This window comes from Globicephala melas, chromosome 9 (assembly GCF_963455315.2).
Source record: "Globicephala melas chromosome 9, mGloMel1.2, whole genome shotgun sequence".
NCBI lineage: Eukaryota > Metazoa > Chordata > Mammalia > Artiodactyla > Delphinidae > Globicephala > Globicephala melas.
In genome coordinates, this window is record NC_083322.1 from 57,434,407 (window position 1) to 57,454,140 (window position 19,734).

At 35.4% G+C, this 19,734-nt stretch overlaps 1 protein-coding gene across 1 annotated transcript in view; it reads left to right on the forward strand.

The window, feature by feature from the left end:
- Positions 1–19,734, forward strand: part of CASD1 (CAS1 domain containing 1) — an 83,760-nt gene that overhangs the window by 37,192 nt on the left and 26,834 nt on the right. The window contains exons 7-12 of the mRNA XM_030857251.2: positions 18–141; positions 1,357–1,571; positions 2,726–3,148; positions 4,192–4,281; positions 18,234–18,353; positions 19,319–19,475. Of these exons, the coding sequence (XP_030713111.2) occupies positions 18–141; positions 1,357–1,571; positions 2,726–3,148; positions 4,192–4,281; positions 18,234–18,353; positions 19,319–19,475 (1,129 nt within the window). The remainder of the gene's footprint in view (positions 1–17; positions 142–1,356; positions 1,572–2,725; positions 3,149–4,191; positions 4,282–18,233; positions 18,354–19,318; positions 19,476–19,734) is intronic.

A 19,734-nucleotide genomic window follows, 5' to 3' on the forward strand; every position in this document is an offset into this window, starting at 1 on the left:
TTTTTACTTCCTCTTAGTGGTCTATTAAAATTCACAATGGCAGCAACGAAGCACTTTCCCAATATAAAATGAACATTACCTCCATAGCACCACTTTTAGAAAAATTGGCAAAGACTAGTGATGTGTATTGGGTCTTACAAGGTAAGGGATAAGTAATGAAAAATGTCATTTTGTATATATTTTGAGGTATAGGTTTCTATTTTCTATTTCAAGAAGCAGAATTACTACTTTATGAGAATAAATTTTGAAATAAGGTTTGAAAAATTAGAATAAATTTGAGCTATTTGCTTTCCTGTTTTGAACTTAAGGAATAGACAGACTAATAAATACAATAAGTAAAAAAAAAATTAATAATAAATAAAGAGATTCTCCAAGGAACCTTAGCAGGTAGAACAGCTGCAGAGTATGACAAAGAGAATAAGTCCTAAAGGCAAATAAGATGTTTGCCTCTGATTTTTTAATTTCTTACCAAGTATACTTATTGTGATTGGGAAATAGAGAAATAATTGTCTGGTTCATAATATTAGGTTCATTGGAAGTAAATATTCTTTGGAATCGACAATATATTTAAATTCAAACCAGCTAGTTTATACTTGGTAATGAAATTCTTTAAGAGAAAGTTGACATTAGATCAAGTCATTTCAGGAGTTTATTGAATGTCCATTATTTAATGCCTAGCACAATATGAAATGCCTTGGGTATTTTAGCAATTCAAGTTGTTTGTCAGAAACTCTTATGACTGTTTCCAAGTTTAATGTCAAGCTGAGAGAAACAACACGGTGGTGATAATCTCTTCCAAAATCCCTATTTCATTTACAGACTCATTGTTAACCTTTCTATTACTAAAGTGAGGAAAAAGTTAAATTTAAATGATTTATGGTAAGTGATAAAAGACCTCGATCCTTAATAACATTACCTCCTAATTGTGTGAACAAAGTTTGCAAAATGAATCAGCAACAGGAGGAAAAAAAGATTGGCTGCTATTCTTAATTAGGCCATCTTCCATAATCCAGTTTTAAACTCTGGTTACCTGCTATAACCCAGCATCCAAAATTTTTAAACTCTTAAGACATGCTAGAACATAAAAATGTTTCCTGAAAGCTATGTATCTAAGAGAGAAGAGGTATAAAAGTTCTTTAACCTTAAGAGGGTTATGGATTGATTCAAAAATTGAATACAGGATAGGAAATCTATTGCAAACCTTGGCCAACTTTATTTTAAAATGAATTATTAAGTGCTTGGAATTCTCTGAACTTTAACAACAAAATATGAAATGCAGTTAACTAACTTGCATGATTATAATTTCTATCAGTAGGGATTTTTAAGGGTATTTAAAAAAATATGTTTCATGTGCAGATCCTGTTTATGAAGATCTATTAAGTGAAAATAGGAAAATGATCACTAATGAGAAGATAGATGCCTACAATGAAGCTGCAATCAGTATTTTGAATAGCAGCACCAGAAATTCTAAATCGAATGTTAAGATGTTCAGTGTTTCCAAATTAATTGCTCAAGAAACCATCATGGAATCTTTGGATGGCTTACATCTTCCTGAATCAAGCAGAGAAACTGTAAGAATTCTTGTGTCTGTCAGTACAGACTGTAATATCTAATTGGTTATAGCTGTATGTCACTGTAATGTAACAAATAATTTAATTGCAGTCTTAATTAGTTGCAGTTATTCTGTCTAAACATAGATCTAGAAATAATTTTGCTTTCCATCACTTAGCTGAAAATATAAGTGAGAGTTTTAGTATACTCTAAGGGAGAAAGTTACAGAAGGGAGGAAATGCGACTTCATTTAGTGAGTGCTAGTTACTCTTTTAATATCCCTTGTTTCATATAAAGCTTGTAAGTTCTCAGCACACTCGTGTTTGAAAACTACTGCTTTATATTCTCTTAGCCTTGAACCTTAAATTTACAAGATTAAAATTCTGTGAAGGGCTTCTCTGGTGGCGCAGTGGTTGAGAGTCCGCCTGCCGATGCAGGGCACACGGGTTTGTGCCCCGATCCGGGAAGATCCCACATGCCGCGGAGCGGCTGGGCCCGTGAGCCATGGCCGCTGAGCCTGCGCGTCCGGAGCTTGTGCTCCGCAACGGGAGCAACGGGAGAGGCCACAACAGTGAGAGGCCCGTGTACCGTAAAAAAAAAAAAAAAAAAAAAAAAAAAAAAAAAAAAAACAACTTCTGTGAAGAGCACATTTTTTTAATATGTAGAATGATCTTTATTATTTCCTTCTAGTTCTGATACCCTAAACATGATTCAATGTACAAAGTAGATACTGAACAAATCCAGATTGATGAGTGGAAAAGGATTTTAGGTTAAGTACAAAAGAGAGCTGCATAATTATAAATTTTCACACATAGTACAATAGATGTTACTTAGAGTTATTGTTTTCTTATAAAGCAGTTGTTCTTAACCTTTTTGAGGATCACATAACCCTGTATCTGATTAAAAGTAATGGTTGTATTCCTCTCCTGAAGAAAAATGCGTGTCTGCACACGCATTTCATTACGGTTAATAACCCAAGAAGTTGGAAAAACCCTGAACTAGTTATTTACAGATTGAAGGAATACCGTTATTTACATCAGTGTTTGGGAAATGGTAGCAAAAAGTACAAAAGCATTTTGGTTTTAGTGCTGAAACGGTAGTATTCACAGGAGAAAATCTAATGGGAAATACATTACTGACAAGATAATAATGAAATAACTTGATTTTTTCACAGAGTGCAATGATTCTTATGAACGTGTATTGCAATAGGATTTTGAAGCCTGTAGATGGTTCCTGTTGTCAACCTCGGCCTCCTCTTACTCTCCTACAGAAGCTAGCTGCTTGTTTTTTCACTTTATCTATTATTGGATATTTAATTTTTTATATAATTCATCATAACGCTCATCGGAAGAATAAGCCTTGTACTGATTTGGAAAGTGGAGAAGAAAAGAAAAATATTATCAATCCCCCTGTGTCTCCATTAGGAATACTTTTACAGTCTTTCTGCAAACTTGGCCTGATCATGGCTTATTTCTATATGTGTGACCGTGCAAATCTATTTATGAAGGAAAACAAATTTTATACACATTCAACTTTCTTTATTCCAATTATCTACATCTTGGTTTTGGGAGTCTTTTACAATGAAAATACTAAGGAGGTAAGAGTCATTTTCTTTTTAGTTCATGTTATCCTTTTCATCTCATTACAAAGTGTAGATTAATGAAATAATATCATTTATCATGCCATAATATACAAACATTTACATATATAGAAGAGGATGAAGGAATATTGCAGCTGTACTTCACTTAGTGGACTCTTAACTGTTGCTTTTTTGAAACAGTTTGGAGAAAGTTCATAGTTTCATAAAGATTGTTGAAAAGTTGGAAAATAATGACCTGTGAAAAAGATATCATGACTTGGTGTCATTTTGCCTGCTTGAGGATGGAGAAAGTTGAGGTGCTCCCAATTTTGTAATGGTCTTCAAACATGAGATACTATTATCATTTATAAGTTAAAAACATATAATTATACTAATAAACACTTTTTATATTTATATGTTTATATAGTCAGACATGTACACACAAATTAGAACTTACATAATAATGTGGGCACTGTTCACAATATTCTGAATTCCTATTTTAGTATTACTGTAATTGCTCAGAATATTAATATAACTCCTTTATAAGTCATTTATTTGAATTAATAAATTCTATTGTAAGACATAACTTTCATATGAGGATGATTAATCAGGTCTTCATTTCCAGTGGGAATATTCTAGAGAAAATAAAGTATAATAAAGGAGCTTTTTTTCCACAATAAAGTATAAAAGAACTGTAAGATCTTTTCTAACTGAAATTCTAAGATTCTCTTAAAGAAAATTATTAAATGCCATTTTTTTAGATTTACAAACATATCTGTCATAGTTTAAAAGTAATCTTAATATAAAACCGTAAGTATCAACTTAAATATTTAAAGTCTCTTTTATGTTCATTTTCAAATTCATATTATACTTTAAATAGTTTTATTATCTCTTTTATCAAGAAATAAAATGACAATCTTTAACTGATTTTCCCCCAACGTTCTTTTGAAAGAAGCATTAGCTTTATATCCTATGAGAAAAATGTTAACATATTTAATGTATACTGTCCAAATAATAGCTTCATGATGAATTTTAAAGCAAATTTTGATTCTTTTACACAGACTAAAGTGTTAAATAGAGAACAAACAGATGAATGGAAAGGCTGGATGCAACTTGTGATTTTGATTTATCATATCTCTGGAGCAAGTACAGTAAGTATTTTGAATTTAAGTTCTGAAAATATAGGAAATAATGTCACTTTAATGTTTCCTTAAGGGCACCAATTCTTTTGTGTTTTATATTCTCTACCATTTGGAGACCCTTCTTATTTCCCACCCAGTTTTTCTGTCTTCCCATTTTTCTCCTACCATCTGACTCTTTGAGAATGTATAGTCTTAAAAGCAAAATAATTATTTTTTAAAAGATAAAGCAATAATTTGTATTTACTTTGCCTTAATTTTAAGGTAGTAGGAACAGCTGATAATCTAAGGGTATTGTTTCATGTCCTTCTGAACAACTAAAGTTATCAAGAAACTTTCTAGATGATACTTAATTGCAAAGGATTTAGAATAGGCAAGTTACTATTAAAAGAAATCAAATTAGATGATTATATTTTATATTCTATCCTTCACTGTATGTTAGGAAGTTTGACCAACCATTTTTATATTTTTAAAGTTTAAAAACTTAGAACTCTCTTGCCCCAGTATTCAGAGTACTCAGATACCCATGGTCTGCTGTTGTTGACCATGTATTATGTGCCATACTTCATAAGTATTACCACTTCCATGAGATGGAGGACCCTTCCTTTGCTCACCTAGTGCCCTCTGTACCTAGACAAAATCATTTTTCCCTTAGCCGTAGGTGTCTTTTTATGTCTTTTAGACTTTGGATTCTCATGATTTGGGGACATCTTGGATTTGGTAGGGGTAGAAAAAATGTGTTCAGAATTGTAACATACAGCTACATACATTTAAAACAAGCTTTTAAGAGTAAACCTAGATATCTAATAACCACTTTCACACAAGTTTATTTATAGGGAAGGTACAAACTGATTTCTATAAAATATGTTTTAAAAATTTAACAAGTTCTTTCATAATTTGGGAACTACTGAACTGGTTTTTATTGCTTTATTTGCTTATATAAAGTACACATCTGTAAACAGTAACTTAACATAGAATCAGTGATTCCATTTAACATTGAGTCAATGTTGAGATAATAGGGGAGTGTTGCCCAGAAAGGAGTATTTCGAAATTTCCATTGCAGCAGTTAAGAAGATGAATAATACTAGGGTTTTTCAGATATCTCTAACAATTAGAAAATACTAACGTTATTCTTCATTAAGTCTCTTTATTATTTTCAAAAATTACTGGTGATTTCATGGATGGCTCGTTTGAAGGGCAAAAGGCAGAGGAAGAGGTATAATTTTTACTGATATTGTATGGCTATGATATGTATATTTGTGACAACAGTAAAACTCCTGTGACACTGCAGCTGAAGGGGACCTAGTGAATTCAGGTAACTGTGGAAGAACCAAGACAATAAAAGAGATCCAAAGCAAGGAGAGATGAAGATAGTAAGAATTAGTTCATAAGCCCAGTTCAGAATTTGTAGGATAAATTTAGCAGATTTTCTAAAAAGTAAAGATGAATATTGAATCATAGAAATATCTCTGACATATGAAGAAAGATTAGTTTAATTTGAAGGGGGTGGGGGAGGGTTTTGTTTTAAGAGAATGCCACTTAAGACATAATTAATTGCTGACATATAAAGGGTAATAGTACTGTGTAAAAAAAAAAAAAATCAGAAAGAATTAATGGCAGATTCAGTTCTTTAACTCATTGATTCCAGAAAAGATTTGGATCATAAAAGGATGAAAGCAATTTGGCATTCTATTATAATTATTTCTCAAGTTAGCATTCTAATACATCTTAGACTATATCCCAATACATTCTAAGTTACAGTTTAAAAACATCTATATTCTGGAAGGACATACTTTTCATTAACAGATCTGTTATAATTAATTAACATATCCCTGTTCGTTTATATAGAATTTTGTGGTTAAAAATTACCTGTATCTACACTGGCAAAGCATTATTAGCATGGGTTATAATGTATTTGAGGACTTGATTCTTGGATATTTGTGGGATTACCCTCATTAAAAACTTTTTAATGGTCATGATTATTTTAATTACCTAATCTTAATGCTTTTTTATTTTGAGTAAAATATGTCAGACTTTAGTTGTGCCATGTTTTTATAGTAAAATAGAAACTATGTCAAAAATTACAGAGAATTATTAAAATAATCCAGATGGTCTGGTAGATTGCAATTGTTGGTGTAAACATTCTTTTAAACATAACTTATATCAGATATGAATAAAATATTGTGAATTAAATACAGAGAGTGCAGCAAGTTAGGTATATACAGTAGATGATTTTGTGTTCCATGTGGCTTTTTCTCCTTTGAGAGTTTGTAAATAACTTCCATGAAGGGACCTAAGTAAAAGGTCTTAAGGGAAAATATTTGGGGCTAGAAAAAGAAGAGAACCAGCAGTCAGCCTATTAATTCTAATGAAATTGGATTCTCAATACACTTTTAATACTAAAATTTTGTTGTAAGTAATACTTGACTCCTGAAAGACAAAAAGGAAAACAATTCGAATTAAAGGAGACTAAAGCGGAATGAAAACTAAATGCAATGTGTGATTCTTGGTTCAAGGTTCCTAAATGAAAAAAAAATTTTTTTAATCATAAAGGATATCACTGGGACAATCAAGGAAATTCATATATGGATTATACAGTAGATACTATTTTATTTATATTTAATTTCATGGGTATTATAATGATAATATAAGAACTATACAAGAAACTGTTCTTTCTTCTTAGGTGATACTTGCTAAGATATTTAGGGATGATGGTCTAAATTTGCAGACACATGGTCTGCAAATACTTTTAAATAGTTCAGCATGGTAAATAGTTGTTCGTTGTACTATTCTTGCAACTTTTCTGTTGGTTTAAAATATCTTAAAAACTTGGGAGAACTATTACATGAAATTTGTAATAATCCAACATTGGTAGAAACTTGGCAAATTGTTCTGATAGTGTTTAAATTCAATTTAAATGGTTGTATTTACTGTTTAAATATAACCAAGTCTCAACATTGTAGGCCCAGACCCAGTCTTGAAGGGGCTCGAAAGCATGCGTTATGGAGAGTGGTTCAAGTAATTGGGAATGGTTAGCCTCGGTTGACATCTGTTTTCAGCTGTTCATAGAACTATCAGATGTAAAAGTGATTAACTGCGTGCATATGGCTCTACAGTTAGACTGTCCATTTTGGTGGCCACTAACCACATGTGGCCATTGAGCACTTGAAATGTAGCTAGTCAGAATTCAGATGTGCGGTAAATGTGAAATATATATGAGATTAAGTATGATTAATTATGGTAAATGCATACAAAGTTCAAAAGCTTAGTATGAAAGAATATGAAATATCATGGTATATGTCAGAATGATAATATTTTGGATATATTGAATTAAATTAAATGTGTTTATTAAAATTAATTTCACTTATTTCTTTTTTTTCATATAGGCATTTTATTTTATTTATTTTTTTAACATCTTTATTGGGGTATAATTGCTTTACAGTGGTGTGTTAGTTTCTGCTTTATAACAAAGTGAATCAGTTATACATATACATATGTTCCCATATCTCTTCCCTCTTGCATCTCTCTCCCTCCCACCCTCCCTATCCCACCCCTCCAGGCGGTCACAAAGCACCGAGCTGATCTCCCTGTGCTATGCGGCTGCTTCCCACTAGCTGTCTATTTTACGTTTGGTAGTGTATATGTGTCCGTGCCTCTCTCTCGCTTTGTCACAGCTCACCCTTCCCCCTCCCCATATCCTCAAGTCCGTTCTCCAGTAGGTCTGTCTTTATTCCTGTCTTACCCCTAAGTTCTTCATGACATTTTTTTTTCTTAAATTCCATATATATGTGTTACCATATGGTATTTGTCTTTCTCTTTCTGACTTACTTCACTCTGTATGACACACTCTGGCTCTATCCACCTCATTACAAATTGCTCAATTTCATTTCTTTTTATGGCTGAGTAATATTCCATTGTATATATGTGCCACATCTTCTTTATCCATTCATTCGATGACGGGCACTTAGGTTGTTTCCATCTCCGGGCTATTGTAAATAGAGCTACAATGAACATTTTGGTACATGACTCTTTTTGAATTTTGGTTTTCTCAGGGTATCTGCCCAGTAGTGGGATTGCTGGGTCATATGGTAGTTCTATTTGTAGTTTTTTAAGGAACCTCCATACTGTTCTCCATAGTGGCTGAACCAATTCACATTGCCACCGGCAGTGCAAGAGTGTTCCCTTTTCTCCACACCCTCTCCAGCATTTATTGTTTCTAGATATTTTGATGATGGCCATTCTGACTGGTGTGAGATGATATCTCATTGTAGTTTTGATTTGCATTTCTCTAATGATTAATGATGTTGAACATTCTTTCATGTGTTTGTTGGCAGTCTGTATATCTTCTTTGAAGAAACGTCTATTTAGGTCTTCTGCCCATTTTTGGATTGGGTTGTTTGTTTTTTTGTTATTGAGCTGCATGAGCTGCTTGAAAATTTTGGAAATTAATCCTTTGTCAGTTGCTTCATTTGCAAATTTTTTTTTCAGTGTTCAAATTAGAGTTTAATGCCATATTTTTGGAAAACATACAACAAAATCTACAGCAGTGGTTGTTTCCAATGGAGTGAATAATGCAATCAACTTTTGTAGGATTTTTAAAATGCTAAATTCTCTTAGATCTTTACAGATCCAAGTCTGCAAAGGCCTCAGGAGGCAATGATATTTTTGTTTCTGTTGTGATCTCCAACAGAAACAGAGTCCTAATATCCGACTGAAAAACTGTCTCAAGCCACATATTCTCTTTTTTTTTTTCTTTTTTTTTTTTTAACATCTTTATTGGGGTATAATTGCTTTACAATGGTGTGTTAGTTTCTGCCCCACAACAAAGTGAATCAGTCATACATAAACATATGTTCCCATATGTCCTCCCTCCTGCATCTCCCTCCCTCCCACCCTCCCCATCCCACCCGTCCAGGCCGTCACAAAGCACCGAGCCAACATCCCCGTGCCATGCGGCTGTTTCCCACCAGCTATCTACCTTACTACGTTTGTTAGTGTGTTAGCCCATGACTCTCTCTCGCCCTGTCACAGCTCACCCTTCCCCCTCCCCATAACCTCAAGTCCGTTCTCTAGGAGGTCTGCGTCTTTATTCCTGCTTTACCCCTAGGTTCTTCATGACATTTTTTTTCTTAAATTCCATATATATGTGTTAGCATACGGTATTTGTCTTTTTCTTTCTGACTTACTTCACTCTGTATGACACACTCTAGGTCTATCCACCTCATTACAAATAGCTCAATTTCGTTTCTTTTTATGGCTGAGTAATATTCCATTGTATATATGTGCCACATCTTCTTTATCCATTCATCCGATGATGGGCACTTAGGTTGTTTCCATCTCCGGGCTATTGTAAATAGAGCTGCAATGAACATTTTGGTACATGACTCTTTTTGAATTTTGGTTTTCTCAGGGTATATGCCCAGTAGTGGGATTGCTGGGTCATATGGTAGTTCTATTGGTAGTTTTTTAAGGAACCTCCATACTGTTCTCCATAGTGGCTGAACCAATTCACATTCCCACCAGCAGTGCAAGAGTGTTCCCTTTTCTCCACACCCTCTCCAGCATTTATTGTTTCTAGATTTTTTGATGATGGCCATTCTGACTGGTGTGAGATAATATCTCATTGTAGTTTTGATTTGCATTTCTCTAATGATTAATGATGTTGAGCATTCTTTCATGTGTTTGTTGGCAGTCTGTATATCTTCTTTGGAGAAATGTCTATTTAGGTCTTCTGCCCATTTTTGGATTGGGTTGTTTGTTTTCTTGTTATTGAGTTGCATGAGCTGCTTGTAAATTTTGGAGATTAATCCTTTGTCGGTTGCTTCATTTGCAAATATTTTCTCCCATTCTGAGGGTTGTCTTTTGGTCTTGTTTATGGTTTTCTTTGTTATGCAAAAGCTTTGAAGTTTCATTAGGTCCCATTTGTTTACTTTTGTTTTTATTTCCATTTCTCTTGGAGGTGGGTCAAAAAGGACCGTGGTGTGATTTATGTCATAGAGTGTTCTGCCTATGTTTTCCTCTAAGAGTTTGATAGTTTCTGGCCTTACATTTAGGTCTTTAATCCATTTTGAGCTTATTTTTGTGTGGTGTTAGGGAGTGATCTAATCTCATACTTTTACATGTACCTGTCCAGTTTTCCCAGCACCACTTATTGAAGAGGCTCTCCTTTCTCCACTGTACATTCCTGCCTCCTTTTTCAAAGATTAGGTGACCATATGTGTGTGGGTTTATCTCTGGGCTTTCTATCCTGTTCCATTGATCTATCTTTCTGTTTTTGTGCCAGTACCATACTGTCTTGATTACTGTAGCTTTGTAACATAGTCTGAAGTCAGGGAGCCTGATTCCTCCAGCTCCGTTTTTCGTTCTCAAGATTGCTTTGGCTGTTCGGGGTCTTTTGTGTTTCCATACAAATTGTGAAATTTTTTGTTCTAGTTCTGTGAAAAATGCCAGTGGTAGTTTGATAGGGATTGCATTGAATCTGTAGATTGCTTTCGGTAGTAATTTTCATAATGTTGAATCTTCCAGTCCAAGAGCATGGTATATCTCTCCATCTATTTCTATCATCTTTAATTTCTTTCATCAGTGTCTTATAATTTTGTGCATACAGGTCTTTTGTCTCCTTAGGTAGGTTTATTCCTAGATATTTTATTCTTTTTGTTGCAGTGGTAAATGGGAGTGTTTTCTTGATTTCACTTTAGATTTTTCATCATTAGTGTATAGGAATGCCAGAGATTTCTCTGCATTAATTTTGTATCCTGCTACTTTACCAAATTCATTGCTAAGCTCTAGTAGTTTTCTGGTAGCATCTTTAGGATTCTCTGTGAATAGTATCATGTCATCTGCAAACAGTGACACCTTTTTTCTTCTTTTCCGATATGGATTCCTTTTATTTCCTTTTCTTCTCTGATTGCTGTGGCTAAAACTTCCAAAACTATGTTGAATAAAAGTGGTGAGAGTGGGCAACCTTGTCTTGTTCCTGATCTTAGTGGAAATGCTTTCAGTTTTTCACCATTGAGGATGATGTTGGGTGTGGGTTTGTCATATATGGCCTTTATTATGTTGAGGTAAGTTCCCTCTATGCCTACTTTCTGCAGGGTTTTTATCATAAATGGGTGTTGAATTTTGTTGAAAGCTCTCTCTGCATCTATTGAGATGATCATATGGTTTTTCTCCTTCAATTTGTTAATATGGTTTATCACATTGATTGATTTCCATATATTGAAGGATCCTTGCATTCCTGGAATAAACCCCACTTGATCATGGTGTATGATCCTTTTAATGTGCTGTTGGATTCTGTTTGCTAGTATTTTGTTGAGGATTTTTGCATCTATGTTCATCAGTGATATTGGCCTGTAGTTTTCTTTCTTTGTGACATCCTTGTCTGGTTTTGGTATCAAGGTGATGGTGGCCTCATAGAATGAGTTTGGGAGTGTTCCTCCCTCTGCTGTATTTTGGAAGAGTTGGAGAAGGATAGGTATTAGCTCTTCTCTAAATGTTTGATAGAATTGGCCTGTGAAGCCATCTGGTCCTGGGCTTTTGTTTGTTGGAAGATTTTTAATCACAGTTTCAATTTCAGTGCTTGTGATTGATCTGTTCATATTTTCTATTTCTTCCTGATTCAGTCTTGGCAGGTTGTGCCTTTCTAAGAATTTGTCCATTTCTTCCAGGTTGTCCATTTTATTGGCATAGAGTTGCTTGTAGTAATCTCTCATGATCTTTTGTATTTCTGCAGTGTCAGTTGTTACTTCTCCTTTTTCATTTCTAATTCTACTGATTTGAGTCTTCTCCCTTTTTTTCTTGATGAGTCTGGCTAGTGGTTTATCAATTTTGTTTATCTTCTCAAAGAACCAGCTTTTAGTTTTATTGATCTTTGTTATTGTTTCCTTCATTTCTTTTTCATTTATTTCTGATCTGATTTTTATGATTTTTTTCCTTCTGCTAACTTTGGGGGCTTTTGTTCTCCTTTCTCTAATTGCTTTAGGTGCAAGGTTAGGTTGTTTATTTGAGACGTTTCCTGTTTCTTAAGGTGGGCTTGTATTGCTATAAACTTCCCTCTTAGAACTGCTTTTGCTGCATCCCATACGTTTTGGGTCGTCGTGTCTCCATTATCATCTGTTTCTAGGTATTTTTTGATTTCCTCTTTGATTTCTTCAGTGATCACTTCGTTATTAAGTAGTGTATTGTTTAGCCTCCATGTGTTTGTATTTTTTACAGATCTTTTCCTGTAATTGATATCTGGTCTTATGGCGTTGTGGTCGGAAAAGAAACTTGATAGAATTTCAGTTTTCTTAAATTTGCCAAGGCTTGATTTGTGACCCAAGATATGATCTATCCTGGAGAATGTTCCATGAGCACTTGAGAAAAATGTGTATTCTGTTGTTTTTGGATGGAGTGTCCTATACATATCCATTAAGTCCATCTTGTTTAATGTATCATTTAAAGCTTGTGTTTCCTTATTTATTTTCATTTTGGATGATCTGTCCATTGGTGAAAGTGGGGTGTTAAAGTCCCCTACTATGAATGTGTTACTGTTGATTTCCCCTTTTATGGCTGTTAGTATTTGCCTTATGTATTGAGGTGCTCCTATGTTGCGTGCATAAATATTTACAATTGTTATATCTTCTTCTTGGTCGATCCCTTGATCATTATGTAGTGTCCTTCTTTGTCTAATAGTCTTTATTTTAAAGTCTGTTTTGTCTGATGTGAGAATTGCTACTCCAGCTTTCTTTTGGTTTTCTTTTGCATGGAATATCTTTTTCCATCCCCTTACTTTCAGTCTGTATGTGTCTCTAGGTCTGAAGTGGGTCTCTTGTAGACAGCATATATATGGGTTTTGTTTTTGTATCCATTCAGCCAATCTCTGTTTTTTGGTGGGAGCATTTACTCCATTTACATTTAAGGTAATTATTGATATGTATGTTCCTATTCCCATTTTCTAAATTGTTTTGGGTGCGTTATTGTACGTCTTTTCCTTCTCTTGTGTTTCTTGCCTAGAGAAGTTCCTTTAGTATTTGTTGTAAAGCTGGTTTGGTGGTGCTGAACTCTCTCAGCTTTTGCTTGTCTGTGAAGGTCTTAATTTCTCCATCAAATCTGAATGATATCCTTGCTGGGTAGAGTAATCTTGGTGGCAGGTTTTTCTCCTTCATCACTTTAAATATGTCCTGCCAGTCCCTTCTGGCTTGCAGAGTTTCTGCTGAGAGATCAGCTGTTAACCTTATGGGGATTCCCTTGTGTGTTATTTGTTGTTTTTCCCTTGCTGCTTTTAATATGCTTTCTTTGTATTTAATTTTTGACAGTTTGATTAATATGTATCTTGGCGTATTTCTCCTTGGTTTTATCCTGTATGGGACTCTCTGTGCTTCCTGGACTTGATTAACTATTTCCTTTCCCATATTAGGGAAGTTTTCAACTATAATCTCTTCAAATATCTTCTCAGTCCCTTTCTTTTTCTCTTCTTTTTCTGGAACCCCTATAATTTGAATGTTGGTGCGTTTAATGTTGTCCCAGAGGTCTCTGAGACTGTCCTCAGTTCTTTTCATTCTTTTTTCTTTATTCTGCTCTGCAGTAGTTATTTCCACTATTTTATCTTCCAGGTCACTTATCCATTCTTCTGCCTCAGTTATTCTGCTATTGATCCCATCTAGAGTATTTTTCATTTCATTTATTGCGTTGTTCATCATTGTTGTTTCATCTTTAGTTCTTCTACTTCCTTGTTAAATGTTTCTTGCATTTGTCTATTCTATTTCCAGGATTTTGGATCATCTTTACTATCATTATTCTGAATTCTTTTTCAGGTAGACTGCCTATTTCCTCTTCATTTGTTAGGTCTGGTGGGTTTTTATCTTGCTCCTTAATCTGCTGTGTGTTTTTCTGTCTTCTCATTTTGCTTATCTTACTGTGTTTGGGGTCTCCTTTTTGCAGGCTGCAGGTTCGTAGTTCTCGTTGTTTTTGGTGTCTGTTCCCAGTGGCTAAGGTTGGTTCATTGGGTTGTGTAGACTTCCTGGTGGAGGGGATTAGTGCCTGTGTTCCGGTGGATGAGGCTGGACCTTGTCTCTCTGGTGGGCAGGTCCACGTCTGGTGGTGTGTTTTGGGGTGTCTGTGGACTTATTATGATTTTAGGCAGCCTCTCTGCTAATGGGTGGGGTTGTGTTCCTGTCTTGCTAGTTATTTGGCATAGGGTGTCCAGCACTGTAGCTTGCTGGTCGTTGAGTGAAGCTGGATGCTGGTGTTGAGATGGAGATCTCTGGGAGATTTTCACCATTTGATATTATGTGGAGCTGGGAGGTCTCTTGTGGACCAGTGTCCTGAAGTTGGCCCTCCCACCTCAGAGGCACAGTACTGACTCCTGGCTGCAGCACCAAGAGCCTTTCCTGCACACGGCTCAGAATAAAAGGGAGAAAAAGTAGAAAGAATTAGTAGAAGTAGGAAGAAAGAAAGGCGGGAAGGAAGGAAGGAAGAAAGAAAGAAAGAAGGAAAGAAAGAGAAGGAAAGAAAGAAAGAAAGGAAGGAGGGAGGGAGGGACGGTGGGAGGAAGGAAGGAGGGAAGGAAGGAAAAAAGAAAGAAAGAAGATAAAGTAAGATAAAATAAAGTAAAATAAAATAAAGTTATTAAATTAAGAAATAATTATTAAGAAAAAAATTTAAAAAAAACAACAGACGGATAGAACCTTAGGACAAATGGTGGAAGCAAAGCTATACAGACAAAATCTCACACAGAAGCATACACATACACACTCACAAGAAGAGGAAAAGGGGACTAAAGCTTGCTCTCAAAGTCTGCCTCCTCAATTTGGGATGATTCGTTGTCTAAAGGAGGGAAGGAAGGAAAGAAAGAAAGAAAGAAATAAGATAAAGTAAAATAAAATAAAGTTATTAAAATTATTAAGAAAAAAATTTAAGGAAAAAAAAGGACGGATAGAACCCTAGGACAAATGGTGGAAGCAAAGCTATAGAGACAAAATCTCACACAGAAGCATACACATACACACTCACAAAAAGAGGAAAAGGGGAAAAAATCATAAATCTTGCTCTCAAAGTCCACCTCCTCAATTTGGGATGATTCGTTGTCTATTCATGTATTCCACAGACATCAAGTTGATTGTGGAACTTCAATCCGCTGCTTCTGAGGCTGCTGGGAGAGATTCCCCTTTCTCTTCTTTGTTCTCACAGCTCCCAGGGGCTCAGCTTTGGATTTGGCCCCGCCTCTGCATGTAGGTCGCTGGAGGGCATCTGTTTTTTGCTCAGACAGGACAGGGATAAAGGAGCCGCTGATCTGGGGGCTCTGGCTTACTCAGGCCAGCGGCGGGGGGGGGGGGGGAGGGAGGGGCGCAGAGTGCAGGGCAAGCCTGCGGCAGCAGAGGCCAGCGTGATGTTACACCAGCCTGAGGCTCGCTGTGCGTTCTCCGGGGGAAGTTGTCCCTGGATCCCAGGAACCTGGCAGTCACTTATTTCTTTTAATTGTTTAAATGTCTGGCAGCCACATTAAAAATTTACCATGTGGCTCACAGTTTATTTTCATCACACAGCACTGCCCTAGACAGCTTAATTTGGTAGCTTTTACATAGAGTTTGATTTCAACTTTTCATGAAAAGGAACTTTATAGCAATTAATGACCATCTGAAAATGGTATGGATTGCCTTGGGAATTCGTGTGTTTTCTGCTATTAAAAGGTGCTCAAATACTTGAAGGGAATTTTTGTTTTGGTTTGGTTTTTTTAATGGTATGCGGGCCTCTCACTGTTGTGGCCTCTCCTGTTGCTCCCGTTGCGGAGCACAGGCTCCGGGCGCGCAGGCCCAGCGGCCATGGCTCACTGGCCCAGCCACTCCGCTGCATGTGGGATCTTCCTGGACTGGGGCACGAACCCGTGTCCCCTGCATCGGCAGGCAGACTCTCAACCACTGTGCCACCAGGGAGGCCCTTGAAGGGAATATTTTAGAGTGCATTCAAGAATGAGGTAAAGATACAGGTTTAGGTTAGATAAGTTTTGAGGCTATTTCAATACTGTATTCCCACTTTCATCCCAGTGATTCTAATATGTTACACCTTCATTGAAAATTTCTGATCTAATGATGAGATAAGACATTTAAAAAGAACTAATGATGAAAAGCAATAAATATAAACTCTAATATATAGATTGTTGGTGCTTAAAGGAACTCAAAAGTAGAAATGACTTTCATCTGAGAGTAAAAGAATGGAAAATTTGACCAGGGCTCTAAAGAAGGATAGTATTTGTATAAACAAAATGTGGTTAGGAGAACATTCCAGGGTATAAAGAACAGATAAACAAAGGAGAGGTGACAGGAAAGTACAAGAAAGACCAGTTTAGGAGACAGAGAATCTAACAGTTTGGCTAGAGTGGAGACTATGTTGAAGAACTTATGACATTATAATTCAGGGAGTTTTCCTTCCAGAAAAAAATGTTATCCCTCAGAAAAGAAAAAGATGTGTTCAAGAATGCATTCGAGGATATATACAAAAGATGCATATGTTCGAGGCCTTATAAAGTAATTTTATCCTACAAAGTATCACTTAGGGAAGACATGTTAAACTAAAATGGCCATAACCAGTGTTAATGCTGGATAATTACAGAGGTGATCAGATGAGTCTATAAAATAGAAGCCAAAAAAATGTTTACATAGACTTAGTAATTATTCCTAAAAGAATGGCTTTATAATTACAAAGGTTGGATGTCACTAAACAAGCCTGTTAAAGATCATTTTAAAAAGCAGTACACTGCCTGTGTTGTAGAGATCGTGACTATACACCTAAAGGACTAATAGGTGGTGGGGAGAACACATGACAGTGTTCTAAGGTTAGGAGAGTTAGGACTTGTAAATAATATTTCCAGTGACTCCCATAAAATATAGATTAGAAATATGTTGTATTTCTTTCAACTTAGATAGAAGTGAAGATGTGATGCTCTGAAAGCTCATGGTGAAGATGAAACACATGCAGGAGTGTAAAATAAAATTGTTTTATAAAATAAGATTAGAAGGGAAATAATATTTCTGAATTAAGCGTGCATGTTTTTTAAATGTAATTTTTGCTGAATAATCAAATATTTTAAGTAGTCATGTGATGATTTTATTTACAAGTCTAAATTCTGTATATTTAGTGGGGCCAAGAATGTAGGATTTTGGGGGGCGTTTTTTTTTTTAATTATTTAGGATTTTTTTTAAAATTTATTTTTGGCTGCACTGGGTCTTTGTTGCTGCACGCAGGCTTTCTCTAGTTGTGGCGAGCGGGGGCTACTCTTCGTTGTGGTGTGCGGGCTTTTCATTGTGGTGGCTTCTCTTGTTGCAGAGCACAGGCTCTAGGCATGAGGACTTCAATAGTTGTGGCTCGCGGGCCCAGTAGTTATGGCTTGTGGGCTCTAGAGTGTAGGCTCAGTAGTTGTGGTGCACAGGCTTAGTTGCTCTGCGGCATGTGGGATCTTCCCGGACCAGGGCTTGAACCCACGTCCCCTGCATTGGCAGGCGGATTCTTAACCACTGCGCCACCAGGGAAGCCCTTTGTTTTGTTTTTTATCTTCTTGAGAAAATGTGAACTCCAGAGTGACCTTGTATTCAGCATATATATGGTGATTAATAATTATGGATATAATATATTTAATTCAAATTGGATGAAATGTACAAAGCGCCTCACATTTATTAACTCATTCATTCCTCACAAGACCCTTTGAGGAAGGAGAAGATAGTCTCATTTTGCAGTTTAGAAACTCAAATTTAAGTTTAAAGTCACATAGCTAATGAGTGGCAGAACCAGAATTTGAATCTAGGTCTCTAATTCCAAAGTCTACTTTTTTTAACCCCTGCTACAAGGCTTAATTTTCGAGAATAAATCTTTTCATTGCGCCAGTGCTGAGTAATAATGATGCTCCATTATCTTGGTTAAATTTACTGGTTATGGTAATTTAGGTATAGTTAGTGTCAGCATGTATTTCACCTGTTTATTTTTGTCAACAGTTTTTGCCTGTGTACATGCACATTCGGGTTCTGGTTGCTGCGTATCTATTTCAGACAGGGTATGGGCATTTCTCATACTTTTGGATCAAAGGAGACTTTGGAATCCATAGAGTATGTCAGGTAGGAATGCACGGTTATCTGTTTTCTTTCATTTCAACATGCTTTTGTGCCTAACTGTGGAGAATCTATAAATATATCCATTTTAAGGCCATGGATAATTTGAATTTATGAAATAGCACTTTAAAGTTTTGTTATTTCCATTACTGAGGGATGAAAAAATAGAGTTTAGATGAATGTATAATAAAAGCAAAAGGGAGAACATTGCTGATTCACTTTAGTTTTGTAGAAATGTACAGTTACATGGGATTGTTAAAACATGCTATGTTTTCTCTAAGAAGAGGATTAATATTTTTTGTTTCTACCTTGTGCTAGGAAGTTTGTAAACATTATTTTATTTACCCTTCATTACAACCCTGAGTTGTGATCTTTATGTTTACAGACAAAGACACTGAGGCTCAGAGAGGTTAAATATTGCCTAAGGTCACACTGTAAGTGATAAAGCTCTAATATTAATCTGCTCAAATTCCGTGTTCTTTGACATCACATTGTCTGAAATGACTGTTACAAAAGTCCCAAAGATACTTTTGTTTTTCAAAGACAATTTTTAATTTGAGTAATATTATTTTGTACCTATTAAAATGTTCAATTTAATACCAAATGAGGTAAATCAACATCAGACAGAGATGAAATGGACACCCTTTTGTTGAGGTAATCTAATCTCTGTTTATGAACTGCAGCTCTAGGAAGGAGGTTTATAATTCTTTTGCTGCATTTAACAAGATGGCAGTTGTAGCCAAAGGACAGCTCAGGTTGGTGCTTTGCTGGGATTCAGTTAATATAATGATGCATAAATATTTTATATTCAACTCTTTACAATGATTTTTAAAACAAATGTGATTTTAGGGATTAGTAAAACATACTTGTACAGTTATTTTAGTCTTAAATAAACATTTATACTCTGTCAGAATCTGTCTGCTTTTCATGCATACCTGGAATGAAAACCATTTTCTTCTCCTTTTTAATAGGTCTTATTTCGTCTCAATTTCCTGGTAGTGGTGTTATGTATAGTAATGGATCGGCCTTATCAATTCTATTACTTTGTCCCCTTGGTCACTGTATGGTTCATGGTCATATATGTTACTTTAGCACTATGGCCACAGATAATCCAAAAGAAAGCAAACGGTAAATATACTCTCTTACTAATGTTAATAAATATATTCTTTCAATGTAAGTTCCTTTTCAGTTGCTAGGGGCTATTATTTTTATTGAGACATGTTGACAGGTTAAATTTATGTGTAGCATTGACGTTTTGAAATTTTGTTCTTAAATTATGTTTTTAAAATTTTACAGTTAAGTAGTTCAAGTAGTATAACAGTGCAGAACAATAGTTTGCATTTATATTGTATGTGTTTTCTCTTTTTTAAAGTTAAATTTTCAAAGC